We start from the raw sequence: 24,468 nt of genomic DNA on the forward strand, positions 1-24,468 counted from the left end.
AACCAAGAAGAGATGACATGACTAAATCATTGAAAGACATTATGAAAATGTCCAAAAGCTTACAAACTTGATTTTCCAGCTTTCAGAGTGGTTCTCTTCACAAGTCCATCATATGCATAATCTGCAGACATGCAAAATGTTTGTGGTCAACATTATCACCCATTCTCTTCTGTTGAATATCTTTATGTTCTTTGCAAGCTGCTTCCTGGTGCGAAATCACACCCTGCGCTTTTTTGATCACTCCTGTATGTATGTATGTGTGTATGTGTGTGTATGTATGTATACCTACACACACACAATCTCAAATGTGCCACTGAAGGCATAGTGGAGCATCAGTTGTCACTGCAACACATCCACATGTGACATCTGCAAAATACTGTACACTTCTCCCCCACCCCCCACCCTATACACAATGTTTAAGTCCTAAAGTAGTCTTGATATACTTGAAATACAACAAAGTAGTTTTTACTTGTGATACCTTTAAATGGTAATAATTGAAAATCTACAAAAATACACACAAGACATAAGAACCCTAAACTTGAGAAAAACAGTGAAGGCAAAAACACATTCTCTCTTTTTTTAGGCTTTAAACATTAACCTTTTTTTTCATAATTGCACAGTTTTTTGGTTCAGCAGCACAGTACCCCAACTTATTCCTCTGGCTACTGATACACACACACACTGCTCAAAACATTTGAGGCACTATTGTACAGATTAATTTCTTCTTCTAATGCAATCAACAACAGGGGTTGTGGCATTCTAGTAAATAGAAAGTATATAAATGCAAATAATGTGGTGTAGGCAAATTCAAATGGCAGGATACAGGCAAACTCAACTCATACTTTGCGGAAACTGTGGCTATGGTTACTGAAGCATTAAACAAACGGGCTATTCCTACAGTACCCTATATTAGACTTCAGTATACAACATTACAAACAATGTAAGTTTACTAGGGCGAAAAAAAGAGGAATTCAAATGGACTGTATTTAAGAAGTTGTTTGTATGGTTTATTATTGAATTCCTCAAGATACTGAAAAATATTGCTAAAAACAGCTTTTTTATTATTAGCAAATTTGGGAGTTTGATAGCCACACTAATTATAGGAAACTGTTTTTGGTTTGGATAAGAATACAGCAGAGTGCAGGATATCCTGTAGAAGCTAAACTTGTAATGGGTCCCTATGTTTGAAGTTAATGGCAAATTGCACTGACAGAACTACAAAACCAGCAAATTCCAAGAGTGGTAATCAATCATCGGTAAGATGGCCCACACAGTTAGTTTTTAATAGTGCTGGAATGTAGAAAATGTCAATTTAATTTGAAAAAAATATGTCTCCCACACAGACCCAGAGAACCAATGTATCTCTATCGCTATGCCAACACAATCTGACTGTGAAGAACCTGCAATTTACCACTTAATTAGCTGCAGTGAGTAATACAATCAAGCACAAAGACATTCTATTAATAAATCTGAACTTCTGCTTAAAAAGGGAACATTTCTGGGCCTGAAAGCTTAACAAAAAAATAAATAAATAAATAAAATAAAAAATTACAATCATTGTTTGCAAGTTTGCCATTACTTTCGCTATAATGTGGACATTAAAATGACTATACATCACCCTGCTCGTGCAATGTAAACAGATTCTTACACCCACCCACAGTTTATACTTTTTTTTTTTTTTAAACACACCTGTAAGGTAATTTCGATGTTACCTCTAGCAATTCTCACAAAGGGGTTCAAAGAAAGCAGAAATCAGCATAGAAAGAAGAAGCATGGATTTAATGCCCGTCATAAAAAAAACAGATTTTTTTTTTTTTTTTAGAATCCTACACTACAGTAAGAACACTTAGGGCTCTATTATAAAAAAGTGTCCCTGTCTAGACTCGTTCATGTCCAGTATATTCCATTCACATAGATTCACAGATTCAACAGCTGCCAATCCAACTTCTTTTATAAAACACCAAAAATATGATCAAATAACTTCAAACAAAATAAAGACGAACATGAATTGCCCTTTTCTTTTATTGTTGACAGTGGTACACCTAAACAGAATTGTTTTTCATGTTTCTCTGAAATCCTACAATGTTCGACAGCTTGTGCTGGTCAGCAGGAATGTTAAATCTGCATGTGGGTGCTGTCATGGCCTTCTGGGTGGCACTGCCATGAAATTAACATTCTGAACAGGCCCCCCCAGACCCACAGAATACTAGCATGTGTATGCAATATATTGGTATAAGTATGTTTCTATAAATTATTAGATCAAATGAACACGTAAGAAAAGATGTTTTTTAAAGCATTTAGTTTTCATGACATACTTTAGGGTATAATTTGTTTTACAACAGCAGCAGCACAGCAACATGTACTAAGATTTTGTTATAAATACCGATTATTTCCTGTTGCTCTTTTTTGTTATTTCTTTTGTAGGATTGTACACAGACTACCCTCAAGGTAAGAAAGCCATGCAACGTACGTTCTAAAGCAGTGGTTCTCAAGCCAAAAGACATTGTGTGGCTGCTCTCAATGCTTTATTATGGCAAGCCAATGCAAGGTAACAAAAGGAAGCTGTTGGAGGAATCAGAATGCAAGCTCAAACCATGACAATAGCAATGACATGAAAGCATAGCATGCTCAGACACCACAGAAAGGTCAGTTTGACTGTTGTGGCCAGACAACATCACCATAGTGGTCCCATTTCAGAAATAATGTGGTTGATTTCTCCAGTATGTACTGGTATGCTCTGTACATGTAACCCTTTCACTCCTTAGCATAATAACATTTTAAAAAAGGAAAGGATGTAATTTATTAATGTTGACGGCAATGTGAGAAAACTCCCATACTGTACTTGGCAAAACCATTAGTTTCCCTTGGCTCATCATTTACAGGGGACATTCATCCTCATTTAGGTCTCTACAGCAACACCACAAAGACAACATTTCACCAATAGCAGAAAAGTTTTATTTAAAAATAAAACAGTGGTCATCCAAGACTTATCGTCCATAGCGCTTTGATTTGCTCAAGATGGTACCTGCCACTTTTTTGTTTAGTCAGCATCAGTAAGCTGACACCAGAAATATGTCTGTACCATTTGCAATGCATTCTAAAAATTAAAAAAAAGACCCCCCCCCCCCCCAAAAAAAATGAGGGTAATAACTGAGAAAACCAAGGAGGCCACTAGCTTAAACCAGTCAGTCCAGCCCATGTTCCAATGGAGTCATTTAAGAGAAAAAATATCTGCTGCCTACAAAGGAAATTTACATCAGGCAATTAAAATACATGTCTGCTGTAAAAACATACTTTTAAAAGTTTTTTTTTTCTTTTTTTAATTATTATTTGATTAAAGGGCGGGGGGCGGGGGGGCCACTCCTACTGCATATCAGCTTGAGCTTAATTTATGCCACTAGCACTAACACTACTCTGATCGGTCCATGGTGAAACACTGGACTTTGTGCCATTATTTTAAAGAAAAAAAAATTGACAAACTTAAACAGTGTATGTTGTGCTTCTCCTGAAGCCCAGGTTATTAAACTAGTAAATTCTTAAGAGTCTAACATATTCTAAGCCTCAGGTCACAAGATGAGACTGCAGAATCATAAACATGTATGCATGTCTCCATAGACGTTTATGGTTGTCAAACGTACATCACAGCAGACTTGAGTAAACGTTTGTTTTAAACACAACCTGCAAATTAACTTTTGTAAAGGACTTTACACAAAACAGATTTAATCAGTTACATTCAAAACCCTTCTTAATACTTCATAATGTACTGTAAATCTCTTTCTTTCAATTAGGAATTAATGTATTTCACCCCCATTTTACTGGTACACGGCAAGCAAAAAACAGAGCTTTCCAATGCACCATTAAATAAAGTAATTTGGCCAAATCTGACTGATTTACTGTTTTTCATTCAATTCAAGATTTACTGTGTTTATTTACATTTTTTTTGACACAATAAGGAAGGAATATCAAGTGTACATCACAGCTATATTTTCTGAGGACTCTTCCAGAATGCAATGCCGCTGGTTCCTTATGTAAGGGCCATTGTCTTTGAATTTTGACAGTAGAAGTCAAATATATTTAGCAGTAAAGGTCTGAAGGTTTTCTTGTTTTCCTCTCTCAAGCTGTCTGACTTCCCTAAATTCCCTTAACCTACAGCATGTTCACACTGCTTACACTGTACACCTGTCATTGTCACCATTTTATGGGACTCATAATTGGACTTCCAAGGCATGTGGCACCCTATACTACTATCCATTGGCATATAGAACATTTCAAATACAGTAACAACAAATAAGTTTCAAGAAAAGACAGTAGATGAAGCAACAATACCTTTTAAAGAAAAATCTAACATTAAATACCTCAAATACATTTTAACTGCTGTACTAAAGCAATGTGAGTCTCTTATGTGAGTCTCTTATATATGTGAGTCTCTTATGTGAGTCTCTTATGTGAGTCTCTTATGTGAGTCTCTTATGTACAGGTAGTAAAAGGTTATGGCGTTGGTCAATGAGGCTGATAAAAGAGAAGGAAACAATTTAAAAAACACAATTCTGAATTTTCACTTATATTGTCTATACAATATTTCTCTTTTCTTTTTTTGCATTATGAAAGTATCTTAGAATGTACATCATATTACGGTAACTTTTTACCAGTTTTGATTTTCATTAGAATTCGCCTGTAATCAATATGAAGTGCTTGCTATGAAAAACTGCACAGGTGCTAATGAATCTTCATAATGTAATATAATATATGCCAAGCACCTTTGCTTTGAATTTTACATGCAAAAAAAAGAAAAGGTTTAGAAAGTTGAATTAACAAGAAGTCTAGAAGCTTGTAGTTTCACCATGTTGTGTTACCCAATGAATACCCACAAACTGTGATAGATAATGGGCTTAGACATTGCAAGCTGCCAAACCAAGACAAGAACTTTGGTCAGTTTATTAAAAAAAAAAAAAAAAAACACAACACTTTTTTACTGGTAACTATAAACATACGCTTCTAAAGGGAAGTCTGTTGCAGTAGTTTTCTAGAGGCAATAAGTATATTTATATCTCTATTGGCTTGTATGGTGTATTTCTTATAATTCTGCTGCATAAATAGTTTCCCACATGCATGATTCAAACTGAATCTTCCCAATTTTTTGCCACTCTGTAAAGGTCACCGTTCACAAGGTCTGGTAAGTGTATCAGTCTTAATGCTGGTTAAATAAAGGAAATCCAAATAGCCCATCGATTTTTCATGTTGACATCTTAAGGACTACTGTAATTACTGTGTTCTTTAACGTAGACCAGGCTTATGTACAGTACATGCTATCAAAGCCTGCTGTTTCTCTTGATTATAGGTGGAGAAGGGCCTTAATGATTCTCCAAGCAAAAAATGCCCAAAATCACCCCTTGAGCAAAGCCAGGCATCCTGTTTGCCATTGTATAAAGCAAATATTGTTTTCGTCTAACAAAAGATATTTCACAAACTTATCACATTTTTTACATGTAGCTGACATCAACAGAATTGTCCATTTCCTGTTTGGGGGGATAAAAAACTATTCAAGAATGATAATTCTGTTATTGTACTACTGAATTGATCTTAAGTTTGTTATGCAGGCTTAAAACTCAGCAGACACATATCAAAAGCATGATTAAGTGTATTCTATATAGAACCAACAATTTTTTTTTTCACTGTAGTAGTACATTCTACATACAGTAACACAATCTATGAAAAGTAGTAAACCATACAAAAGCTTTGCAATCAAACGCTAAAACATTACTATATTATAAAACGTGCATTCCCACACCATGGCCTGTTTCCTACTTGTTTAAACTAGAACTTCATGAACAAAATCCAAGTCCAAGTAGTTACTGTATTTCTTCCCTCGTTTCACTTGGAATGGTAAATTAGCCCAAATCAGTACCAATGACTCTCACTTGATTGATTGTGGAGACATCACATCGGAAAAATCGAATAAGCAGTTAGTGTAGAAATAGTGGAAACGCTGTGCCTTGTTCGTCTACCCACATACAGTACAGGCAGTTCATTCAGCAGAAAACATTAACATATTAGCAGCTATTTGTTACATCAATCTGATATCTTTTCATTTAAGACTTAGAATTCTGACCACAGCTGATCCATCTTAAAATAATCAATGGACCTGCAAGTGGAAGTATAGATATGAGATATATATATAGATATATATACATTTATCGAAAAAAAAAATGATGTTTTTTTTTTTACTAGAAGAAACTATTGAACAATAATAAACAGCTTATATCCTGCAGCTAAGTTGTTTCTTGTAGTTTTTATACGATTACCTGAATATTTTGTACAATAACTGCATAGTCCTGTTCATATTTTTAGAGTAAAGACAAAAAAAGAAATGTGTCATTATTTCCTATTTTACAAATTTCTGACAGCAGCTAGAAACTGTATCAGAGATCGAACATGTAAATTAACTGATAAGACACTCTATTTGGAAATTCGTTTTTTTTTAAACTGATATTCAAATGTTCACTATGTGTTGTTAGCTTATAAAAAATGCAGTGGTTTAGGAAATGGTTAAAAAAAAAAAAAAAAACTGCAACAAGAGAGTGAAGGAAAGCCCTTATCAAATATTTTAGACTTTTTTTTTTTTTTTTTTTTTCACTATTTCCAAACAATGCTTATTTGAAGCTCTGGTCAATTGAGTACCTAATAAAACCGGTACTCTGGAGCTAGCCATTGCTTGCTGGTCTTATAGCCGCTTCCTGTCTTTAATTCATTTTCCATGCCTTGGGTTTTGTCTAACATCAGATTTTCCCCACTCCTGAACTCAAAGACTCCCTCCCCCTCCCTGTGCTATTTTGGGATATTTCCTTTTATAGATTTCATTAACTCTGACATTAAAAAAAACTAATTCAGCAAGGACTGATATTTCCCTACTGTGCACGGGCCAGAATAAGCGGTATAATATTAAAACATGTACCTTATCAATTTCACATTGGCTGAACTTGTTCATTGTGAATATGGGTTGTTACACAAAGCAGTAAAATAATACAGAGGATGTATTAAACATACTATTGAACAAAACTATATAAGCAGCAAACTCTAAAAACCTAAGTAAAATCAAACTCTGCCTTCTTTTTCTGTGTGGAAAAATAGAGGTATTACCACATTTGATCAATATAGTGTAGTGTGGAAAGTCTTTCTGAAGGCCAAAAAAAGGAAAACACGGCCAGTCAGTCTCAAAAAACTTCCATAACAGGAGACCTTGTCAGGTCCGGCAGAATGGAATCCTCTGCATGATTTATAGTACACAATTACACATTTATAATAGCAATGGATTTTTTTTTACCACTACAGAAAGACAAAAGCCAGTACATGGAACACATTCCTAGTTCTGTGTACTCACATTTTGTGACGACCACCTTCTGCTACTGCACTCAAAATCATCAAGGTTTCCATTTAACTTTTTTTAAAAAACAAGTTCCTAATTATCAAATTGAGGTCATTGTTAAGTACCATGTTTTTAGGGGTGGGGGGTGGGATTGGCATCACTTGGAAATCAGGTAAGGCATCAGTTAGCACTATTTTGGTTTGTTCAGTCAATGTGTGTGTGTGTATATATAATATATGTATATGTGTGTGTGCACCACCTTTACTCCAGAATGCCATAGCTGGTAGGTAAACTAGCAGATCTACATTTTTGTAGTACAAAAACGGTCGGATCTGATTGCCCATATATAGGTCACTGCTTCAGTAAGTTACAGTTTGCATTTGTTATAATATAATAGTATTATTCAATCAATAATTCAGTCAATTACTATATATATAGTAGCGTCCTCGATTAACAAAGGCAGGCACGTCACACAAGAAGAGACAATCCACACACAGACGGAGGGCAGACGCGAACCCGTGACCTCATGCACTAAAGCATAGCTGCCAATACCGCTGTACAAAAGAGCCGACTCCTTTGCAATGAGCGTATATCGGGCTTATGTCTTCGCGTGCGCATACAACACCTACCACCTATTCGATAAGCGTTTCTTTATATATATGATATATATATATATATATATATATATATATAATATATAAAAATGTGTTTTTTTTTTATTTATTTTTTTTTAGCACTACTGTGTATACTACCATATACGTCTATCATACAAAAGTGTCATCCACAAAAGAAATGGAAATGTTACTGCATTGGAATAGATTATACTTTCTGAACTTTATTCTGCTTTCATTACTATGGAATTCAACATATATTCTACATACCAAAGCAAAGGGAACACAATTTTACAATGATAATCATTTCGCTCTATTCCGGCAGTCATTTATTTGCTTTTAACTTATTATTTGTGGGTACGATTTACAGCATGTTGTTGAAAGAAAAAACAGATAAATAATTTGCACTCCAGTACGGAAAGTAAACAGCCACGCAGCTCTGCCGGCACAGTATGAGATCTCGTTCGTCAACAGGAACAGGAAGAGTAAAAGGTCGTCTAATCTAAGACTTCCAGATTCAAACAGCAGAATGGACAAACAGAACAATTAAAAACACAATTAAGCGATCAGCCAGATACTGGGAGTAAACCTTTGACCTGTGGTGCCAGAGGATTGTAAAATCTGACTTCTGAACTGTAATTTTAACAAGACATTAAACAAAAAATAGCGACAATTATTGATCATCGCAAGAAATATTTAACATTATATAAAATGTATGCTGAATTTTGATCAAATTCCATAATAAGCATTTCTCAGATCCTCCATTTCCTGTTTGAATTACTGGTGCTTTTAAAACAAGTCAGAGTTAGTCAAAACATCTCAGATTTTGCATAGTTTCTAGTCCTAAACCAGCTCCTTCATTTACATGACAAAATATGGAGATACTCAAAACCCCTGGAATGGTCATGTCAACACTGTAGTGCTCAGAATAGCATAATACTGAGGTCCACTATAACTGAGGCCACAAATCTTGCCTTTGCCTAATACAGTCCCTGAATAAAATCAGTTTATGTGAAAATATACAATATGGCTTAAATAGTTGAGTTTACAGTGAGCACTATGCAGAGTGTCCACAGAAAGTAAAAGGTAGTTTATTTATTGCATCCATATATTTACACACTTCTTTTTTCATTTTCCCCCAAGACATGACATGTATGATCTATGACGATCGTGCCCTTTGGTTGCACAGGGAATACAGTGTACATGAACATGTATACAAGAATAATATTCAAAATGAACGGCTATAACAGCTATCGGGTTCTGTGACACAAAAGCATGCCAGTGGCCCTGTCTGACCTCTATACCCAGCTGACTGAGAACATTCACAGAGAGAGAGAGCTGGAAGTCAGCAAGGATAGATATTTATATTTGCTATTTACAGAAGCAAACATAAAAGCAACAAAACAGTGCATTGTTAAAGGCAGCACTACTGGTAAACAGATTTCCTTGACAAAAGGCTAATGATTAACATTCCAGTTCCAATCAAAGGAGACAATGAAAGAGCAGTTGCAAGTAGAACTGAAAGACCAAGCTTTTTTTAATATTATTACGGCAGAACAGATCTATTCCAGTATTGACACTTGCTTTTCTATTCACATTAGAAAGCTAAGCAAACTGCCCTAGGTTTATCATCCTGTGGTTCATCAGCTAAAATAAGGTGCGCATTGTGCAAACCAAGGTTTCAAATCTATGGAACTCCATTCAGTTCCAGAAAAGGCAACCCCAACACACAAAATAGCTCTGTTCGAGTCCCTAACAATTAAGAGGACTCAAAAACACCTTGTAGGTGCATGCACAGGGGGTGCCAAGCTGTTGCTGTAGGTTAGTACTGGTACTGATAATGTATTTGGCAGGAAGAAAGATAATTACAGGGAGGAAAATAAGGTTTTCAGGTTTTAATACAAGCTTGATTAGCCACAATGCAGAGGTAACAAGCTCAGGTGTGTCTAATTAAACTCAAAGTAAAGCCAGTAGTGGGTTAAACAAGAATGCAACAGAGGTCTTATTTCCATCCCTGTCATTGCATACTTCAATAAGAAGAATTAGGCCTATTTCAGGAACATTCCTTGTTGCAATATACAGGGTGATTATAAAGTAAGTTTACCACATCAATGATGACACACACACACACACACACACACACACACAACACACACACACACAACACACACACACACACACACACACACACACACACACACACACACACACACATATACACACACACACACACACACACACACACACACACACACACACACAGTGGCTTGCAAAAGTATTCAGACCCCTGACCAACTCTCTCATATTACCGAATTACAAATTGTACATTGAAATTTCGTTCTGTTCAATATTTTATTTTAAAACACTGAAACTCAAAATCAATTATTGTAAGGTGACATTGGTTTTATGTTGGGAAATATTTTTAAGAAAAATAAAAAACTGAAATATCTTGCTTGCATAAGTATTCAACCCCCACACATTAATATCTGGTAGAGCCACCTTTCGCTGCAATAACAGCTTTAAGTCTTTTGGGGTAAGTATGTACCAGCTTTGCACACAGTGTCGGAGTGATTTTGGCCCATTCTTCTAGGCAGATTTGCTCCAGGTTGTTCAGGTTGGTTGGACGACGCTTGTGGACCGCAATTTTCAAACAGTGCCACAGATTTGCAATGGGATTGAGTTCAGGACTTTGACTGGGCCACTGTAGGACATTCACCTTTTTGTTCTTGAGCCACTCCAATGTTGCTTTGGCCTTGTGCTTGGGATCATTGTCCTGCTGAAAGGTGAATTTCCTCCCAAGCTTCAGTTTTTTAGTGGACTGAAGGAAATTCTCTTGCAGTATTTTCCTGTATTTTGCTCCATCCATTCTTCTTTCAATTGTAACAAGATGCCCATTCCCTGCTGATGAGAAGCATCCCCCACAGCATGATGCTGCCACCACCATACTTCACTGTAGGGATGGTGTGTCTTGAGGCATGGACAGTGTTAGGTTTGCGCCACACATAGCGCTTTGAGTTTTGGCCAAAAAGCTCTATCTTGGTCTCAAATGACCACAAAACCTTTTCCCACATCGCAGCTGGGTCACTCTCATGCTTTCTGGCAAACTCCAGATGTGCTTTCAGATGGTACTTTGAGTAACGGCTTCTTTCTTGCCACCCTCCCATACAGGCCAGTGTTATACAGAGCTCTTGATATGGTTGACTGGTGCACCATTACTCCACTCCCAGCCACTGAACTCTGTAGCTCCTTCAAAGTGATTGATGGCCTCTGTGGCTTCTCTCACAAGTCTCCTTCTTGTTTGAGCACTGAGTTTTGAGGGACGGTTTTTTCTTGACAGTGCCTGGGTGGTGTGATGCAGCTTCCACTTCCAGATTACTGATCCAACTGCGCTCACTAGGATATCCAAACACTTGGATATTATTTTGTACCCTTTCCCTAATCTATGCATTTGTATTACTTTATCTCTAACTTCTGTAGAATGCTCTTTGGTCTTCATTTTCCTTCAGATTCACAGCCTTACCAATGATCCTTCAACAGTGGGGTTTTTATCCAGAAAATGTGACAGCAACTTTAATGGTTCATCTTTAACTATAATAGTATGAAGTAGCTCAAGAATGGTTCACAAGAACAAGAACAAATGTAATCTGCAGTTGCAGTTTGATTACTGATACTATTTTTTTTTCAAAACAAAGTAGTTTTGAAACTTTTAGTAGCTACTTCTCAGCATAAACAAAATCATACGTTGCCAGGCTTTCACACAATAATAAAGTCATCATTACACGCGTACTGTATACGTGGTGACTTATTCCTGCCAAGTCAAACTTACACCACCCATGAAGGATTTGCCACTTGACAGTTACACTGCAACTCTAAACACAGGTCTACATGGAACAAATTAATTCGTTGTACAGCATCTATGGCAAATCCTACCATAGATACTGTACAATGAAATCTGCAGGACATTCTATAAATAAAATACACCCACAGCTAAATGAACCCAGGGAGGGTAAATGTAGAAATTGTTAAACTGGCAAATTCCATGGAGAAACGCCTGGAAATTATATGTCAGTTCGTATCTGCTGAGAGAGCTGAAATCAAGCCACTGAGCACTTCAGTTACACATTACAGGGAAAACAAAGGATTAAAATGTCCACAAGCTGTTTTGACACAAGATACATTCAAAAAGCATTACCCTAGTTTACAGCCTTTAGCCTATTTTTGTTTAAAAGGAAAAGAAAACTGCTCATGTTGCAGAACTACCAGGAACAACTACATTAGGGCAAAAATTAGGAGGCCTGGAAAATCTTTCCCCAGTACCTTCTAAAAGAAATGTATTTCATAAGCTGTTTACAAAAACAAGTCCTAGCTATTGTTAGGGGCAGATTCACTGGGTTCTATATTCAAACCATAAAAAGTCAGATTTTCAACTGTGTCCTCTAGTCTAGTTATATTTGACGTTTGTTAAAGTGAAGCAAGCCAGTGCAGTTTCAAGGTTCAGGATCACAGAAAGCTGTAACAAAAACATATGCTCTCCTTGACTAAATGGGATAGGAAAGACAATTACTCCAGGACACTGTTTACAGAACATCATATCTCAGAACTTAACACTGCAAATCCAAACACAGAAGGCCTTATTTAAATAGTAACAAAGCATACCAATGCACATCACAACTCACATAGGAGGAGAGGCTCACAAAGGCCAACCCTTGCACACTGGGGACTGTGCAATCGAAGGGACTGAGAACCTATGAAGCTATGACACGGCTTTAGCCATTCTTGTTCTGGTAACACTTGATACAAGTTTCTGCATGTTTTAAGGTTTAGTTCCTTTCTTGAACTAAACAGTGGCAGTTATCAATACTGTTACTATTTAAATCAATAAAAGATGAGCCTTTGGGTAATAAATATCTCCAACAAGTCTCTGAAACCGGACTTTCAAAGTAAGTAAAATGGCAGGTCCTATTTTAATGTATAAATGGTGACTGCATTTAAATATCAAATACAGTTGGATAGAAACACAACATACTTAAATGAGTATTACCATCATTAATAAATTAATAAAAGTCCCCCAGAAATGCAAAAATATCAAAAAAGTTCAGCAGTGCTTAGGTCTGGCGGTAATATAAGATGTAGCATAGTGCGTTTGGCATCAAGACCAACTGGCAAGGCAATACAGGAGTTCAAATGCTAGATTTACTTAACTTTTGATTATCTACATTAGTCAGGTCATGAGGATGCAGTGTGGCCTTGCTGTGCTGTACATCTAAATATTTCCAAGGCTTTCCCTCCAGAGAGTTGAGCAAGTCAATTATATTAGCTCTCGGGAGTTATAAAGTTTTTTTCTCTCCTAAACTTGAAAACATTTATGTACTACTTTGAAGCTGAGCCTAAATTAGGCCCCATTAAACAAATATGTTGCATATTTTTTTTTTTTTTTTTTTTTTTTTTTTTAAATCGAGAAATAAAAAAGGATTTGGAAAGCTATAATGCCACAGCAGCTGAATGTCATGTCACATTTTGATTCGAAACGCTTTCTAAACTAGGACACGCAAATTAGAGATTGAAATTGGGTCAGTTTACACCCCAGAGTCATGCCCCCTTTGAAGCTATGGGAGACATGATCACATTTTATAACAAGGTCCTCTATATTCACACAGTTCCAGTCCTTAAAGCATTATTTATTTATTTGTTTATTTTATCTTTAAAACCTTGAAATGAATACTCTGTCAGATATATCAGTATCATACATTTTCAGGAACACATTAGAAAGATGCATACAGAGCACCTTAAAAGGGTGTGGTCCAGTAGTTAAAGAAGCAAGCCTTGTAAATAGGAGGTTGCCAATTCAAATCCCAGCTAACTCACTGACTCACTGTGTGATCCTGAGTAAGACACTTAACCTCCTTGTGCTCTTTCGAGTGAGACGTTGTTGTAAGTGACTCTGCAGCTGATGCATAGCTCACACACCCTAGTCTCTGTAAGTCACCTTGGATGAAAGTGTCTGCTAAATAAACTCATAATAATAACAACAACATGATGTGTTTCGCATTTTAGGTTTATTTACAACAGATGATTTATTTTGAGATGAGGCGTGCTGGAGTATCATTGCAGACGCAGCGGTTTCCAAAAACAATATCTTTACCCTTCTGATTATCTTTCCATGCACAGTGCAGCACCATCTGACTCCTACGCAATGCAGGGTGATGAAGAGCTATAAGGAAAGGGCTCTTTTGAATGCAAGAGAATTTCCTACTAAAGCTATGAACACCTTAAAAAAAAAAAATCTAGATGATGTTGTTTTTTTGTTTCTGTTTTTTAATACATTTCAAAGACTATTTAAGGGAAATTATTACACCTGGGCTTTAAAACAAGATCTATAAAAAAAAAAAAAAAAAAAAAAAAAAAAAAAAAAAAAAAAAAAAAACACATCTGAGCACATTTAACATGTCCAGTAGTATGCCTTAGTGTGACAGCACATAGTAGTGTACGATAAAAGTGTTATATAAATATTTAAAGGATGTGGGCATCTGAGTTTCTGCAGCCTCTTTCTTCAGCCTCTCTCTCTGTTGCACCCTTTTGTAATCCCATCATCTAATGCCTTTGGTTTCCCTAATCCTTCTGCATGGAAATGTACAGTAAAAAAGTTTGAATACGGCAGACATTGCCACTGTAAAAAAGAAAAACACCAGTGTCTTCCCTTTCAGTGGATTAATCACAGTAAATATACTGGTTTCTTCTTGCAACACTCTCACCCACACACTTCCATTATGAGCTTGTTACCCGTTTTAATTAATCTCTGACAGGAAAAGCTCTTTTATAAACTAACCTTTGTTGAAGAGTCTTCTATTACACATCAGTGCAGTCCAGTCCAGGTTCACTCTTAGCATAGGTTTACAAGATGTTGCTGCTTAATATGCTCTTACAGAGGCATAGTCATTTTCTAGATCTGAATTCGTGACTTCTACTTCAGACACTGCTTTAGAACCCGTCTCTAGGGGTTCCTGCAGTGTATGCGTCTTACAAGTTAGTTGAAAGGGAGAAAAGGATACTTATCCATGCATCAAACCTACTGGGAGTGTTTTCATTCTTGACTTCAGCCTACTAGATAACCTTGTCAAAGCACTATCTGTCCTTGAGGTTTTGGCCCAGATGAACCTATACAGCTTCATTGTGTTTTAATGAGTTTCCAACATTCTGGTCTGTTACATTATAGCAGCACTAAAGCACTGCTAAATATAATACTCTTTTTAAAGAAGCAGTGATTTTATTCATCTACGATACGGCTGCTGTAACACTGACAGAATGGAATAAAGGAAATTAAGAACTTCACACTGCTGGGAATCCTACTGCTTCCAATACGAAATCAATGTAATTGTTTCCATAGTTCCAGGTAAGCTCTGACTGGTTCTGCACAGACTTTAACACTGCAGGCACCAGCTAATTTGACTACAATCCACGAATGTGGCCGAGGAAAGCACAGATGGGAGACGGTCCAGGTTGCTGGCATAGACCCAGCAGTAAAACAAGCGGACGCTATCCTGGCTTCCTTATCCTTTATGCCAGTAATACATTGTTTCATAGTTTACGTTACCACTGTTCAACCAACTGCTAATATAAAAAGAAGGACAAACAAGCTCCAATGGAACTCAACGTAAACCCTGAACTCCAATTTAGCATTAAAACCACCACGCAGGATACCAAAGCTTCCATCCACCGGCATTGAGAAGACATGAACTACATCAGGAATGGAAATAAGACTCTGTTGCATAGCAGTTTCACCTACTCCACATTTTGATTAGCCGCAGTGTATAGGTAGCAAGCATGGGTGTGTCTTTTTAAACTCAGGAATGAATCAAACCGCTATGCAATAGGAATCTTATTACAATCCCTGAACATAATCAAGCAAATAAAACATTTGGATCTCTAAATGCGTTTTACACATGTAACCAGGTGGTGATTGTGCGATTATGTACCTGCAGAGTAACCAAGGAGCTCAGTCAGAACAGCTTGACAGTTACCGGCATTCTGAGTCATACTTTCTGAAATAGAGGCACTAGCCCAAGATACTGTGCAACTGTAAACAGCTCCTCTTGTTCAGTATAGGTCTCTGTGACCACATCATAACACACACTCCTTAGTTTAAAGAAGTTTTCTAAAGGAAGGGGATTGAATCCACAATAACATACTCCAAACACAATAAACATTTCTTATTCTTACATACACACACACACACACACACACACATATACATACATACTTGTTGGTTTTTTTTTTTAATGATGCAAAAAAAAAAAAAAGACAAATACTAAAAGAAACAAGCTCATGTTAGCAACCAACATCTGAAATAGAAATATTTTTCTTCAAAGTCAGAAATCAAAATGGCTAGTTTACAGTAAGTCAGTCCTCATTTGCCATAACTGACCAGATAATATGTAAAAATAAATTAATAATAGTAATAATGATAAGGTGCACACACAGAGAAACATACGAGTTGAGGGAAAATACAAGTGACATTATTTAGTTTATAGCAGCTGCACAAAAGTTAGATGCATTTTTTCTCCCAAAACATCACACAGCGTAAACTACTGTAGTATGATAACATGTATTTAATGAATGATAGAAATGCATATTTAAGCTACTTTGTGCCCATGTATTATAGTTAGCATTACTGCACGAGCACTACTCCTACGCCTTGTGCAAAGGATGTGGACAAAATCTGAATGTAAAAACTAAAACAAGCTCACCTCTTCCTAGACTAATTTTTCAAGTGCACTTCACTTCATAGTACTGCTCCTGGGAGGTTAAATGTATGTGTTATAATGAGGGTTATGCTAACAGACAGCAATTTGAATGATATTGAATACAGAGGGTGTTTGAGGCTGTACAGATTTATATCAGAACTAGCATTGCAGAATAGTGCTGCGAGCAACACAGCTGAATCTCTGTGGAAAGTTGTGAATGGAGTACAACTGTTGTCAGCTTCACCAAGACTTGTTGGTATGAAAGAAACTGTTTTGGATCTCATTTGCAGTACTAGGGTCATCATCATACAGTGATAACGTCATACAGTTAAACATTTCACATTCTGTGGGCTACTGCAATGCTTTCAAGAAATCATAATGCAATAGCAAAGAATGAATAATGAGTATACACACGAGTAAAAATGATAACCGCAATATTTAAAAAAAAGTTAAAAACCACTTAGATAGAACATTTGAACATAAACCAAAATGAGTTAAATGCTTAGAATTTTGCCAGAACCTTTAGCCATTGTTAAAATATGCAGGCCAAACAGAGGTGTACAGTGTAAGTCAATGTATTTAATTTCAGCGTTTTATTCCACTGTTGTTTCCATGCACAATTACAGTAGTCTTACACTCAAATCCATTCCACAAAAGTTTAATAATAAAAAAAGGATTAGAGAGCTTCTTATGACGGATTTTCTGATTGGATATCAACATTTCAAATATGTTCAAATGCAAACGTTTCAACGTGTTTAATACAGATGTTTAAAGCAAATTAAACAGAAGCTACTGTAACAAGCCTAACTTTCACATAACTTTACAATTTAATTGGAAACATGAAAAGATAATTGTTGGTTTTCCAAAGGTACTTGAATGGGTAAGTGGTGCACAGGATCGTTGTAAGATGTACATTTATAGAATTCTCAATCCTCCATTGTTTGATGTCAATGTATCACATGTGGAAAAGCTCATGCATCCAAGAATACACCATTTCATGCAGGTTACACACATACAACTTGACTTTTCTTCACTTTAAAAACACAAAGGTTCACTTCTTATCCTTCAAATTGCTTCTAAAAATAATACAAGTTAAATGAAATCACACCACCCTTCCTGAAAACACTGGAGGCAATGTAATTAAAGAGCCAAACACAAAAGTACCGTGTTTCAGTTCTGTTTCTTATAAAACAGAGGGTATCACTATGACAGACTATTACCCTACATACCTTCCAACTATTGCACAGTTATTGCTTTTTAAAAGTCTTGCTTTTTAGATCAAAATTCTCCATACCATGAAATTTAAATTCCAAACTGATTTAATTGGTTATCTGGGGACAGTTGGATGGGAAGAAAGCTTGTCAATCAAGCTACTGAAAGTGAACTTAGAAGTTGGCAAGAGAAAAAAAAAAAAAACCATCCTACGCAGCTCCTCAGGGAAGACAAAATATCTACATTCTGCGCAAAAACTTACTGTACTGTATTTGAAATGGCCAAACAAGCACGTTTTCATTTCTGTTCTGATGGTGACGAGCGAGGGTTGCAAACTGCAACACACATTGACTGGTTTCTTACAATACACATCTTAGACTTTATAGACATATTTAAACTAGCATAACTATCTTTTACAGTATCTTAAAATGTAAATCAACTTGGTTTCATCAGTTTAATTCACAAAATACACTGCTGTTTTTTTAATTCTGTGCTACAGTCGTTAGTACATAAATACTATAAATGGACTTGGTTTGTTACCAGTCATGCAAGTTTTATTTAAACTGCAGATTTATTTTCTTCACAGGGAAAAAAACATAATCCATGCACAGGCACTATGGTTCAACTTAAAAAAAAATAATAATAATTAAGAAGCTGTAACACTTCATTCCATGTTTCTCCTTGTGGTTTGAAGAATACCTTAAAAAATATTTTGCTTTCACTGTTTAAAGGCAAGTGTAAATATGTCCTGTCAAAGCTGTGTTTAAAATGTCAACCAGTGTTCATCAGAATTTAAAAACTGAAAGAACAGGTGGGATCCACTCAAGCACGAATCCTATTATTTTAGACTGGGAAGCATCTGAGTAGCAGGATTCTCTTTTTTCCTTTAGCAGATTTAACTACAAATGTTATTCAGCAGTCTGGCCTACACATTTGGAAAAAGGTTAACGTTTGAAAAATACAGACTACTGTAATACATGCAGGACCTGCAACACAGTGAAGTCTTGAAGTACTTATTAATGAACGCTCTTTTCCCAGGAAGCACATACCTTACATACATTATACTGGTTTACAATATCAATTGGAATGCTAATAGTGGCTCTGTTTGAAAGAGAGACTTCAGCAGATTAGAATAACCTAGTACAGTGGTAGTGTGGTCCAGTGGTTAAAGTACAGGGCTTGTAACCAGAAAGTCACTGTTTCAAAACCTGGCTCTGCCACTGACTGACCCACTGTGTAACCCTGCTCCATCCTGTGGCCGAGATATTAAATCAATGTCCTATTGTGAGTAACTCTTCATTTAATGCACAATTCACAGCCCATCTCTGTAAAGAGCTTTGTCATGGTGGTCTACTATGAAAGGTGCTATACAAAAATAAAGATATTACTATTATATTATAACAAATGCAAACTGTAACTTACTGAAGCAGTGACCTATATATGGACAATCAAATCCCATCTTTCTGTACTACAAAAGTGTTGATCTGCTAGTTTACCTACCAGCTATGGCACTCTGGAGTAAAGATGGTACACACACACATATATATATATGTATATATACATATATATATATAGTGCTGCTCCACTGCCATGAAGGCTCATAGAAAAATGCAGTTTATTCAGGCATGTTTAATCCATCACTGCACATGGCCATGTTAACACTGATAATGTTACATTTGGTTGTAAACCCAAGGGCAGTTTGACAGCTTGCTGTTACTCGGTGATTATATTTATTCCCACTTCCCTGGCCCAGAAAAAAAAAAAAAAAAAAAAAAAAAAAAATCCACTACACCATGGCTTAGCTTTACTATTGTTTGTTTAAAACCTTTGTTTAATATGACTGCCTTTGCATAGCAGTTTGATCCATCCCTGTTAAATAAGACCCATCAAAGCTTGTTACATACACACTGTGGCTAATTAAGCTTGTATTAAAACCTGGAATGGGTGAAACTGCAATGCAGTAGGATTCTTATTTGCCTGCACATGCATACAAAATCAAAATACGGGGAATATAAACTTCTAAAACAGAACAGCCAAAATAGTGAAGTAGACAATATCTTTTTAACAATGTGTGAACCTAGGCAGGTACAGACGCTGGTACACACTCAAATACATGCTACAGGGTCTTCTCGCACTTTCTGCACGAACTTTCCTTTAAAACTGTGGACCTGGTACTAAAGCAACTGAACATAATACTTTATACAGCCTCTAACAGTATTCAAAGTGTTTCTATACCCATACAATTACAAAACTAAACCAGGAAAGTATTAGCACAACTTAAAAAAAGAAGGTGAATTTTAAAAGCTGCAAAAACTCTCTTATCTAAAGCAGGAGTGTGATGTTTATATGAATATACTTTATTGCACTGCAAACTCTCCGAAATCAGCACTTGTAATTACAGTACAACGCTTCAACAAACAAAAAGTAAGACAGCAGATTAACTGTCTGTAAATTTAAGCAGCAGCGTGGAATTCGTCACTGGATTGTGTTTTCCATGTTACAGTACAGTAGGAAACAATTATTACAACTACCTGCTAGTTTGTGCAAATGAACAACATTATTTCACGACTACCTTGTTTGGTAACGTTCTAGTACCCTCTGTCTAATTGTCCCGCCAACAAAAAATAAATAAATAAATAAATAAATCACACATAACTGAACTGGTTAAACAACAACACTAGTTTAATAAAAGCTGAATGTTTAAACATCAACATATTCACAACTGTTGCTAGAAGCTTTAAAAAAAAAAAAAAAAAAAAAAAAAAAAAAAAACACACAACACCACAACTGCTTCTCAACCCCCCAGTAAAAACACGTTCATATTAACCACGGCCATGCTTGTTACTCTGTCATTCGATGTTTTGTTCATCTTGCACAAAATGTCCCGGTGCTTTTAACTGCATTGCAAAATATTTAAATTGCATTGCATTATCTCGAATACACCGTAGCCTGGTTGTCATGGTGAGTGCAAAATATCGAAATAAAGTCATTAAAAAAAAAAAAAAAGTCGTAAACATGTGTGTGAAAATGAATAACAATTATTTCAGTCGTGTATAATAATACAGAACAAGTCATGCACAAAAAAAAAAAAAAAAATTCCATAAGAACACATGAATAGTAACGCGATGACCAACCGGCATATACGACTGACAGACCCCAGCCTGCTTCCCCACACATTCCAGCTACAGGCCCTGGATATAAGATTTTCACTCAAGAGACAATCGTGTTCTTTATCTACATTTGAATGCAGATCTACCTGCTGATGCAGCATCTGCAAAGCAGAGACCGCCGTTCAAAACAGCTCCGTGTTACACTTAAATTACAGTATACGGTAAAACAAACAAACAAAAAATACATGCATTGCAACTTTTTTTTTTTTTTTTCGATTGCCTTTAACTATAAAGGCCCGCTTTAAAAAAAAAAAAAAATGCACACAAATCAGAAGTACGTGAGCAATGCGTCTGGTACCGTTATAATAATTCAGTCCAAAAACCAGCGACTCCCTCTTACATTAGGATTAACGAGCGAATGACACCGCCACCAACCAACCCAGCCGCAAGAAAACTGACAGTACTTACATCTTCAAACAGAGATCCAACGTTGGCTGTTATGAGCAAAATCCCCGTTCCCTGCGATACCACCTTCACCGCCATAATGTCTGAATTCAGATTAAAACCACTACAGTTCAAAAGGTATTAAAACCGGCAAAAGTCTAGTTCTGTTGATTAAAACACCTATGAATTATGATTGCACGTTTTAGCAGCTCGTTTCGCTCATTGCGGTGTGTGTGCATGCATCTGGGTCTTGCTGATGTGTTAGGTTACTTTTTCTCGTTTAAGGCCATTGTAAAAGTTTCCGTTTTAATCCACGGCGATCGTTGTACTCCAGGTCATTTCAACTGTCGGTGTTTTCCTGATGTTTGTTGTTACAATTAAAAAAAAAAAAACTCTACCTGCCTTGAAGCAGCAGGTCCAACAAAACCATTGTTTGGAGGCTGGGCTGGAGTACGCTACTGTCCTGACGTCACAGAGCGAATGGAAAGATGTGGCTCTTAAAAGGGCAACGCTTTGAATGAGTAGATTAACCAACGCAGAACTTGTGTTTTCCTTTTATTGCTAACTCCACGGTATCCTTTTGGAAGTGGCAAATAGCGCCAAGTTAGCGCTAATAAACACACACGCACATGCACACATGTTAATGTTGATGTTTACACTTATACATTACTATATTTGCTGTAAACTTGTGCTGTTTTTTTTTTTTTTTTTTTTTTTAATGCATATTAATTGGGTATTGTATATTAACTGGGTATCTTGTAAAACAACATTACACTTCCAATTCCCAGCTATTGCTGATCACCAGTTAGACAGAAACTACAGGTATTTTCTAAAGAAATTCCATTTCTCTACAGAATAAATATATAAAAACAGGTTTGAAAATCTGATGTACAGAGAGTCACTTTGACATGCTTCCAAAATTTAAAAAAAAAAAGAAACAATTAAAGAAAGAGCAAACGCACTTCCAAACAGGAAATTTCAGTGAAGGCTTGATGACACAAAATGATACAAAGGGTGATAAAGCCCAAACCTGTGACCATAGTAAACCAGTCACATTATTCTGCACTGTCTGCACAATAGAAATAAAGGCAATGATCTCATCTTCATATGCTCTTTTCTTTCAGTAGACACCCCATGTAATCAAACCTCAATGTAAAGCACTTTGCTTGTGGGAATTGGTCATGGTACTGCTCATCATATGTGCTTTAGGCTTAATGGGACCTCCATATTAATCTCTAACTAGTGCCTGCTGTTGTAGTAGATATGTGGCTTAAACGAATAGCCAATATCACAATAGTCTGAGTGCAAGGGAAAGCAAGCATAGGCCTGAAATACTTATCAGATTCAAATCATTTAGGGTTACCTGGGCTTTAAATAAGCTTCTTAGAATTGAAAGGCAGACAGCTTTTTAAGGGACAATCCCACTTTGCTAACTAACTTGCATAAATATGTTTTGTTTTTTTTTTTCTGGTGGAGAGAAAACAAAAGCTGTGTATTCTTTAACCAAAATGATAACACCTTAAACTGTTCTCAAGAGATGAACAGTGATTGGTGCTACAGTCTTTATAAGGCTTTCTGGGGCGTATTTGTAACAAACATTAACTGAGGGTGATGTTCTTCTGGTGTGCACCATATAGATCTGCCACGCTGATAAACAGCTTTGTGTAAACGACATCCTTTACTCTAAATACTTTGCTGTATGGGGCTATTGTGATATCTTACATCATTGTGCGCTTTATTGTTCTGATCCAACTGACACTGCCTCAGTCAGTACGTTCTGTATAAGGAACATCAATACAAATGGAAGATTCCATAGTAAGCTGCTTATCAACACTTAGTAGCACTCTTAATCAGCTAACTGCAATCCAGGACTTGGAAATAATCAAAGCATAAAAATATTGCTAATTGACTGTGACATATCGTAGGATTACATATGAATCATGTCTATTGTATATTTACAGCTGATGTTAAGTACTGAATAACAAAAACTACCTAAAATGAAGGGAAAAAGGCATCAGTTGTCTTTATCACAGTGGCCACAGTGATTCATATGTTCTGTTGATTACACATGAATAAAGACATGCATAACAAAGAATTGTATAACACAATTTAATTACAAACAGATTTAGACTGGAAATCAAAGCAAGCTGTATAATTTGTACAACTGGTTATTAGATATTATATTTATTTGACTAATTTTCTTTCTACATCTCTATCCACTTTTTAAATGGAGTTTCAGTGTTTACTACCAGATAAGACATTGCTTGGTCTTTGTGTATTATTTATTAATCTTTTTACAAAATAATTATATTTCATGTATTTGTGAAATCGTGGTAATAGGTATCTTTGTTTTTCAGGGCAATGGTAGCAAATGCTAATTATTGGTACAGCCCTTTCTTCTATCAGTTAAAATCTGTATTGTGTTTGGAACACACTAAAGTGAATTATAGGGACCTCAGCAAGTTCTTGTACCTTTATTATCATGTAAGGAGTGAGGCCTGTATTACTGGCACACTAGTTTTAACACTGGAGCTACACACAACACTGCCTAGAATTATTCCATAATACGTGCTTCAGGCCACATTTGAATTCCAAGTGAGTTCGTTTTCATTGGTCTTTTTCCTGTTTAACACAAGCTTCAATCAAATTTCTGAGAATCTGACGCGAACAGGATTAAGATTACAGTGATATAACAGGCATGGTATAAGCACAGCATATGTTCTGGAGAAAAGCCTAAATAGAGCTGCAATAAAGGGCGACTGGCACAGACGTTGAAACCCTATAGGGTTGTGGAGGGACACATTAGTTAAAAGTAAACACAGTGGAAAATTGAATTCTGGAAAACTTCAAATTAAATAGGTCAAATAGTTGCAGCTTCTATTGATTGGTCTTGTGGCCTGTCCGATGCTGCTCCATGTTAGTGCATTCAATTAAATGCTACTGCAGATTGAAAGAGTCAGAACAAAGTTAGCGTAAGCTACAGTTCA

General features: G+C 36.2%; 1 protein-coding gene across 1 annotated transcript in view; it reads right to left on the reverse strand.

The window, feature by feature from the left end:
- The window catches only part of LOC121325611 (inositol polyphosphate-5-phosphatase A-like), a 125,749-nt gene extending 103,819 nt beyond the window's left edge, over positions 1-21,930 (reverse strand). The window contains exon 1 of the mRNA XM_041268419.1: positions 21,506-21,930. Coding sequence (XP_041124353.1) covers positions 21,506-21,580 — 75 coding nt within the window. The 5' untranslated portion in view covers positions 21,581-21,930. The remainder of the gene's footprint in view (positions 1-21,505) is intronic.
- Positions 21,931-24,468: the final 2,538 nt, after the last annotated feature.

This window comes from Polyodon spathula, chromosome 13 (assembly GCF_017654505.1).
Source record: "Polyodon spathula isolate WHYD16114869_AA chromosome 13, ASM1765450v1, whole genome shotgun sequence".
Classification (NCBI taxonomy): domain Eukaryota; kingdom Metazoa; phylum Chordata; class Actinopteri; order Acipenseriformes; family Polyodontidae; genus Polyodon; species Polyodon spathula.